Genomic DNA, 9,623 nt, shown 5'->3' with positions numbered 1-9,623 from the left:
TGCTCGAAACTACACAACTTGTGCCCAACGTGGATAAGACAGAGGCCCCTAAGACCTCATTCCACACTCCGCCTCGTTTCAGGTAGAGAGTTTATGCCTGAATCACGCTCGATGTCACAATACTAGCGCCCAACATCATCCAGACAAAGAGCTCTAGCTTGGCCATGTTGGACGCCACTTAACCTTGGGTTCAATGTCACCAATTCAGAGACTTCCCAATGCTTCCATGCTCAATGCTATTTGAACAACACTCAGTGTCATGCCAACCTGAGATAAGTCTTTCTCGTCACGCTTGATGCCACTGATTCTGCATCTAGCATGATCGAAATAGAAAGCCTTAAGTTGGAATAATGCTGACACAATATTAGAATTCTGCATATGCAAAATCTAATTTTGACTCAAAACTTGAATTCCAGCAAAGATCCAACCTATGCACTAAAAATCGACATGCAACCATAATCATTCAAGATAATCACATTCTTGCTATGAACTTCAAACCTCAACCTTCACATAAATCTTCTTTGTTTTAATTGACTCAGTCATAGAATTTTGAAATCCAAATAACATTCAGCACCATAATTATCTAACAAATCCAACATAGAACTAAGAAATCATAAATCCAACTTTCCTTACGTGGGAGTAGCACGAAACAGAGGTAGAAGAAGAAAACTCGAAACTCTATAATTCACTCAACTGATTTCAACAACTACTACCCTGAATTCAACAACAACACAACACTAGTTAGGATTAAGAAAGCAAGAGAAGAAAATTCAAAATTGAAGGAAGCTCACAAATCAGAGTGCCTCTCTCTAAAATCCTTTCTCTAGAATTTATATGAACTTGAATTTATGAGACTCAATTCTAAACATAAACCTTATATACTCTTCCTTTTGAGGTAAAATTGGCCTTATGCATAGAGAAACTCAACATCGTTAAAACTCCTAAAGGTTGCGTAGGTCCCAAAGTCTCTCAATGTTGAACAATAATTCAACTTAACAATACGAAATAATTAAAAGAATCATAACACTCCACAACTTACAACATTACAATATCAAAACAAATATATCAAACTAAAAGGAAAAAATTTGGATAAAAATATCTTAATAATTACTAATTATTACTAGATTTTCACAATATTATAAAATAATCTACTACTCAAAATAATTAAGCAAAATATATCAAAATAAATATTGTAAAATAAATTACTAATCATTATTAGTTTTATACAGTATTATAAAATAAATTGTTCGTAAAAAATAATTAAAAAAATAAATATTTGTTTTCTTTAATAATTTTCTCCAATAAAAAATTGTAATTACAAAATTTTCCTCCAACTTATTTTCATATGCAAGATGTTATAAAATAAAAATTAAATTTTATTATTTATGTAATTATATAATTAAATAACACATTAATATAAAAAAATTATAATGACATAAAAACATTAATTTTAAATTATTGCAGATTTAAAAGAAAAATAATATATATTGATTATTAACAATGGGAGAAAATTATATATATATATATATATATATATATATATATATATATATATATATATATATTATTAATCGTATTCCCTATCAATTGATGGTCCACAAAGGCTTCACAAGCTTGTATGTTCGTCGCTTACAATATAATATTAATTGGAAGTATGTTCTGGCTCGAAAGAGATAGGTTTCTAGTAAAATCTAACAAAAATACATCATATTACTATTTTATATACTACTGGAGCCATATTGTTTTATGTTAATGATATCCATTGTTTTATTTTTTATGTGGACGGACGACACCTCCCTCCCCAATGTCTTTTTGGTTATTTCTGGTGCTCATGAAAAACACCCTTAACCTATGCATTTCAAGTTATTTTTTGTTTTCAACTCACGACACTTGAGGTTAATAGCGTTTTCATTGCACTGATGCCAACACGGCAAAAAAAATATTCATTTAGGTAAATAATTTTTAAATATTTTTTTTATAATTTTTTTAAAATTTAAAATGGCCAAAAAGTCATGGGGCTGTTTAAGGTAGTGTTTGTTTCCGGGGATGTAATGTTTACGAGCAACGAAAGGCGAGGAAAATATGTGTTTGTTTCCCGTGATTTGAAACGAAGGAAAGACGAAGAAAAGGGAGGAGAAGCACTATTGCTCTCCTCACACAAAAGCGAATAAAGGAGCTGAAAGACACGTAGAATTTGTGAAAGCCCGAAAATGCCCCTCCCATGCATGTGCCATGCATGCAGCAGAGGAATCTCTGCCATTTCACGGACCTTCCCTGTATCCTTGTCTCATGCATGCATACTGCCAGGAATCTCTGCCATTGTTGACTGCCATTGTTGAAGGAGCTTTGTCATTGAGTGCGTTTGAAATAATATTATAAGAGAGTTGGAAGCTCTCTTTGTGGTGTTTCTTCACAGAATTTCGACGCTGGTGGTTGGTGTTGCTCACTGATTCTCCACGTTCTCCACGGGTTGATGACTGATTCTCGACGTTACGGGGCTGGTGCGTGGCTGGTGGTGGCTGGTGGGTGTTGGTGGTGAGTGATTGTGGAAGGAGCTCCTCCATTTGAAGGTAAGTTTGATCTCATTTGGTATATACGAAGGAGCATAATCGATTATGGTTGGCCACATAATCGATTATGGCCTTGCATAATCGATTATGCCTGGTGGTTGGTGTTGTTCACTGATTCTCCACGTTCTCCACGGGCTGGTGACTGATTCTCGACGTTACGGGGCTGGTGCGTGGCTGGTGGTGGCTGGTGGGTGTTGGTGGTGAGTGATTGTGGAAGGAGCTCCTCCATTTGAAGGTAAGTTTGATCTCATTTGGTATATACAAAGGAACATAATTGATTATGGTTGGCCACATAATCGATTATGGCCTTGCATAATCGATTATGGGTGAGGCATAATCGATTATGCAAGGCCATAATTGATTATGTGGCCAAGCATTATCGATTATGCAGGGTATTTTCGCTGCCAGTGGAACCCAGAACGGCCCTGGAACGGCCCGTTCCAAAAATGCATTTTATGAGAAATATGCGAAAGCAGAACGGCCCGTTCTGGTCTGAGAATGGGCCGTTCTGGCCACATTAATTTGTTATTAATGATGATTATTTAATACCGTTTATATATATATATATATATAAAATATTAATATTTAATATATAATACCTTAAATTAAATATAATTATTTAATATTAATATTTAACTTATATATATATATATATTAAATATTTAATATTTAATATTTAATATATATATATATATAAATTAAATATTTATTTAATTTATATATATAAATAAAATAATAATATTAAATATTAATAATTTTATGTTCTCACTTTGATATATATTAAAGTTCGGTTATATATTTTTAGGGTTTATATTTTCGTTTTTAATCATATTTGATTAGAATAATAAATTTGTTATTTCGAAAAATATTCAGATGTCAGACGAAAATATCGATGTTGTTAGTTTAGACAATGAAGAAATGGATAATGATTTGGACTTGAATTTAATTACACAAATACAAAGTCAAATACAAATGCGAACCCAAGTAGGAGTAATGACAATTAACAAATATGTTATTACCCATCTACTTTGTAATGTTATAAATTTTTTAATTTTTTAATTGGTAAAAATTAACTTGTACAATTGACAAATGTATCTTCATTTCATTGTAATTTATGTTAATGATTTATTAAACTTTTTAATTTATTAATTAACTTTCAAAAATTTTATTGTACATTTTTTTTATATTAACAAATTTCTATTATTTAAATATTAACATCAAAAAGTGGAAATATAAAAAAAATAAAGTAATACATGTTTATAAAATTAAAATAATAACACTTTCATAAACATTAATAAAATAATGCTACAAAATATAATTATCATAATATATTTTGTTATTATTATTTATTATTATAAATATTATTATTTTCATTTTATTAATATTAATATTATTATTTATTATAATTAGTATCATTATTATTTATTATGATTCTTATTATTTTTCTAATATTTATTATTATTCTTATCATTATTTATTATTTTTTTAATAAATTATACCTATTAATATAATTTTATTGTAATTATTATTAATTACAATAAATAATATTATACTCATTTTTAATCCAAGGGTAAAAGTGTAAATTATATATTTATCTCTTAAATTTTATTTTTTATCTATCATTAAATTTAAAGCAAATATTTAAATTAATTTATTTTTAAATTAATTTTTTATAATTTTTTAGTTAAAATTTATATATTTATCTTTTAATTATAATAATTATAAACTTTTTTTAACCTAAGGGCAAAATAGTAACATTACACAATTATCAATTAAAATTTTATTTTTATTTATCACATCAATCAATTTATTCACAAACTTTCACAAACTTTCTCTACACTTTCCACTCACTTTTCCTTAATCCAAACAACCTCACTTTCCACTCACTTTCTCTTCAAATCACTCCTTTTCCACTCTCCCTTTTCCATCCTCAAATCCAAACAAAGCCAAAATATTTCAAAACAGTCATGTTTTTAATAATGATACATCTTTCGAAAATGATGTTTCAATCAGCTTCCAAAATATTAAAATATTAATATTTTTAAAATAAATTTATTATAAAATAATTATTTAATTTAATATTTTATAATTTAAATTAATATTTTAATCATTTGAAATTATTTTTAAAATTTGCTTTTGAAAGATCTATCATTTTTCTTTCTTAGGTCGTGGCAGAGGAATCCCGGCATGGGTCACCGAATTAGATGACAGTTCTGTTTAGTGGCTACATTGCCAAGTAAACAAAATATCTCCAAATCACACATCCTTTATCAACGAACAAACTTTCTACAGCCACACGTTGAAAAAAGATTCCGTATTCAATGTCTTGTCGTTTTCATTGTAGCTTTGTACAATAGGTAATAATGCTTTTCTTTTATTCATCTTATCCTCCCAAATCTTTTTACTCAAACATCATTCAATTCAAATGTTTAAAATTAAAACTTTAAAATAATAAAATTAAAGAATTATTTTTTTCAAAAATTTTAAGAGGTGAATAATTGAATGCTTCTGAGCCAGTCAGAAATTTTTATCCAAAATGTTTATCATTACTCTTTATTCACGCAATAGGTAATGATGTTTCTTTTTTATTCACACAATAGGTAATGACGTGGATGTAAAACAAAATTTAAACACGTGCTTTATTAGACAAACAGGATAAATAAATTCTCTTGTAATTATGAGTAATATAAAAAAATCAGTAAAATTAAGAAATATAATTAATATGATTATTTTTAATTAATTATATCACAAATTTAAATTTTATTCTAAATAATTGCCATATTTAATGTTAATTATAAGTGAATATATAAAAAGTAAAGTTAACAATATAAATAAAAAGTATAAAAAGAATTTAACTTTTTAATTTTAAAAAATAATTATTATTGTTTATAATCGAGAAAAAGATAATTTATGTTTATAATTAAAATTAAAAGTAATATGATTTCAAAATGTGACAGACAACTTTTTTGAAAAAATAAAAATAAAAATTATCATGTGGACCTCACAAGTAGTCTATTTAAAGAAGAAAAGCTAGGTATGAGGAAGTTGCAGAAGTTTGTGGTGGTAGCTATGAAGGTGGTTGTTTTGTTGGTTGCTATAATTGTGGGAGCATACCAATGCCATGGCTCAGAGCATGGTGCAAACTTCCAGGTTTTCCCTCTGAGGATGAAAACTGGGTTAGGGGGGCACTACATTCCGGAGGTATCATGCAAAAGTTGGAGACTTGGTGTGGAAGCACATAACGTCATTGATTGGAAAAGCATTCCTGAGGAGTGCGTGGGGTATATAGGGAACTACCTTCTAGGGGACCAATATAGATCTGACTCCAAAACAGTGTGTCGTGAGGCTTATTTGTATGCTAAAACCCTTAATATCACTGCCAAAGACATATGGGTCTTCGACATAGATGAGACTACCTTGTCTAACCTCGAATATTATGCTGATCATGGTTTTGGGTATATGTTATAGTTTTTGTTTTTGCTATTTATGGTTTATTGTCAACTATTTATATATGGATATATATTTTGTGACATAGGGTGGAACCATATAATGAGACGGCGTTTAATGAATGGGTGAACCTTGGGGAGGCACCAGCACTGCCTGAGAGTCTAAAACTGTACAACAAATTGGTGGGTCTTGGTGTGAAGATTGTTTTCTTAACGGGAAGACCACTCAATCAAGAGACTGTAACAACTGCCAACTTAAAGCATGCTGGATACCACACCTGGTTAAAGTTAATTGTCAAGTGAGTCTCACACCACATAATTTCATACCATACTTTCCACACTTTTTCTGTACAAATAATTGCTCTTTTTAATGATTTTTTTAAAAAAACAAAATTGTCAAGTGAGTTTCTTTTTTCTCTCTCTCTCTTTTTTCAAATAAAACTGTTTTTTTTTTAATTTATTGTTATAAAATAATTTGTAAAGGAATTCACTTATTATTTAACTCCACTTAAAAATATCATCTTTCATTATCAGTGAAAATCAGTCGAATCAAATTAGACTTTGTTAGTCTTAATCTGATCTTGATTGAAAATACATAACTGAAGTCTAACTTGTTTAGTTAGTATAAGTTCTTCTAAAGGTCACATTATTTTCATAAAAGTCTTAACTATCATCTAATATAAAAATATTTTTAAGAACTAATATCACATTCATAATTAGAGATGGGAAAAATATCCGTATTCACGAGTATCTGCGGATAAAATTCGCTACGGATAATAAATGGATAGATTAATTGGGTACCTGCAGATAATAAGAACGGATAATTTTTACCCATTTATAAATGGGGCGGGGGCGGATATGATGATATCCATAGTCGCGGTACCCGTTTAATAATATTTCTTAGATATCCTAATTATCCTTGTACCACATAACCCTAAAATTACACTCTCTCTTCTTATTTTCTTACAAAAGTGAGGTTGATGAAGTTACCAACATGTGTTAAGCATGTTATAGAATTATGTTGGATATAATTTGATTAATTTTCTAGCTTTGATTGAACCAATAAATTTTGATGTACTTTAAGTTGTCTACTTTCGTTTGAAATTATGAGATTGAATTATTGTAGCTTTGTGATGAGACTTTAACTTACTTGTGAGATTGATGTATTTTAAATTATTGATTATCTTGCATTTTTATTATTATTTCAACAAAATTAACGTTAAATACAAGTTCAAAATTAATATTAATTTTTTTTTAATATTTCAATGACATTAAATATAAACTTAAAATTATTTATAATATTTTTTTTAATTTCTTACAAAATTTATAAATATCCATGGATATCCACGGATATCCGTGGGTATTCAAGAAATTCATGGATACTCATTTAATGAATAACTGCGCGGATATGGAATGGGTACGGGGCTAATTTTCATCTAGCAGGATGGGGGCGGGTTTACTATTACCCGCCCCTATGAGGCCTCATTGCCATCCCTATTCATAATGATAATTTATTTAAAAATATATTTTATAATAAAATCTCTAAATTTGACTTGTATTTATCTTTGAATAAATTTATAGAGTTTACTTTTATTATTAATCAATGTACTTAATATTTAATAAATAAATAAATAAATATATATATATATATATATATGTGTATATAAATAAATAAATGTGTGATTTTAATACATTATAACGTACAAATTTAATATAATAATAAATATTATTTATTTATGCAATTAAATTTTTTAATTTAAAAAAAGGTTTAATGATTTTGATTTTGGCCCTTTTAAAATTTTTTCTTTATTTTTTATCTTTCTAAAATTTATAAACATTTTTTTTGTTCTTATAAAATGATTAAATTTTAATTTTGATCCTTATATTTTTCTTTAGTTTTAAAATCTAAATTAACTATTTTTAGTTTTTAATAATCATTTTAAGGTAGATAAATAATTTATTTTAAGAATTTATAAATTATTTTTGAAATATTAAATATTGATATGATATTAGTGATGATTGTAGATAAATTTTAAAATGATTATTTAACTTTTAAAAAAATAAAAAATAATTAAAAATGATTATATAGAAATAATAATTTTAATTTTATAAGGATGAAAAACAAAGAAATTTTTTTATAAAAACTAAAATTAAAACTTGTTAATTTTGTAAGGACTAAAAATATATTTAAGCCTTTAAAAAATTTAATAATACTTAATTACATATTTTATATAGATTAATTATAAACAAATATGATATAAGTACTACTCAATAATTTCTCACATATAGGCTAGATAGTGGGATAGTGATTGGGAAAAAATTGCAGAAAGGGACTGGGAGATAAGACAAATTTTGGTGGATATTAAAGGTGATACTATGGACCATGGAAAGCAATGAATCGTGAAAAGAAACAAATATGTTAATGAGAATTTTTGTGTGATGTTGTTGACATATTGTTTTTATGCAGCAGAATTTACAAGATAGACTAAAAACAATTGGGTTTTGGTTGTAGGAATACAACTTTATATTCTGGTACGACAGCAGTTACATACAAATCAGCTGAGAGAAAGAAGCTGGAGGAAGAGGGTTACAACATCATTGGAAACATTGGAGACCAATGGAGCGATCTTCTGGGAACCAACACTGGCAATAGAACATTTAAGTTGCCTGATCCCATGTACTACATTAGTTGAGCTCTCTATGCTCTACCTTGCTCCTCTCCATCAAATAAACAATATATTTAAGACTTGCCAAGGAGCATTCTATGTATGGTTTGTGATTTTATGCCAAACTCAAGTCACTTAAGAGTTAAGAAATTGCACAAACTAGCATCTTTGTATGATCTCTTTCGTGGTTTCCATAAAATTACTACGTAATAATTTGTTGATTTAAGATATTTAGCAACTTTATTATATTATTAATCTTTATTAAAGAATGTGACTGGATATTAATAGAATTACTTATTATATGAAATAATATTACTGTCTCATTCTCCTATCTTTTATTTTTAAGATTAATGTACTTAAATGATAAAGAAATTAAAGTAAAATTAGACTTAAATATGATTTTAATTCCTGTAAAATAATTGAATTTTGTTTTTGTTTCTATAAAAAAAATTTATTTTTATATTTATAATATTTCTAAACAATAATTTTGGTCATTATAAAAAATGAACAAATTTTAATTTTTATAAAATATTTTTCTTTAATTTTTATCCTCTGAAATTTAAATTTATCATTTTTAGTTGGTAATAATCATTTTAAAAGTAAATAAAATTTGTTTAATAATTTTTAAATAAATTTAAAAATGTAACGTGTTGACATGATAAGATACAAAATATTCACTTAATCTTTTAATAAAAAAAAATAAGTAACTAAAAATATCGTATAATTATAAAAATTAAAGTTAGTAATTTAAATTTTAAATAAATGAAAAATTAAAAATACAGAAAATAAAATATATTTTTTTTATTTACCAGAATTAAAACATATTTAATTCAAAATATTATTATATTTAAATTTAAATTTAAATGTACTCTTTTTTTTTTCGTTTAATACATTGATCCTTATTTTATATCTAAATAAATAGAGAGGTATTTTTGGGTGAA

General features: G+C 26.9%; 1 protein-coding gene across 1 annotated transcript; it reads left to right on the top strand.

The window, feature by feature from the left end:
• The first annotated feature begins 5,591 nt into the window (after nt 1-5,591).
• Nucleotides 5,592-8,908, top strand: LOC109808496 (stem 28 kDa glycoprotein). The gene is made up of 3 exons (XM_020371522.3): nt 5,592-6,025; nt 6,106-6,315; nt 8,529-8,908. The coding sequence occupies exons 1-3, from the start codon at nt 5,607-5,609 to the stop codon at nt 8,707-8,709; spliced, it is 810 nt and encodes a 269-aa protein (XP_020227111.1). The 5' UTR covers nt 5,592-5,606; the 3' UTR covers nt 8,710-8,908.
• Nucleotides 8,909-9,623: the final 715 nt, after the last annotated feature.

The sequence above is a fragment of the Cajanus cajan genome, chromosome 5 (assembly GCF_000230855.2).
Source record: "Cajanus cajan strain Asha chromosome 5, NIPB_CcT2T_4, whole genome shotgun sequence".
NCBI classification, from domain to species: Eukaryota; Viridiplantae; Streptophyta; class Magnoliopsida; order Fabales; family Fabaceae; genus Cajanus; species Cajanus cajan.
The sequence above is the reverse complement of the archived record's forward strand: the minus strand, read 5'-3'. Positions and strand labels throughout refer to the sequence as shown.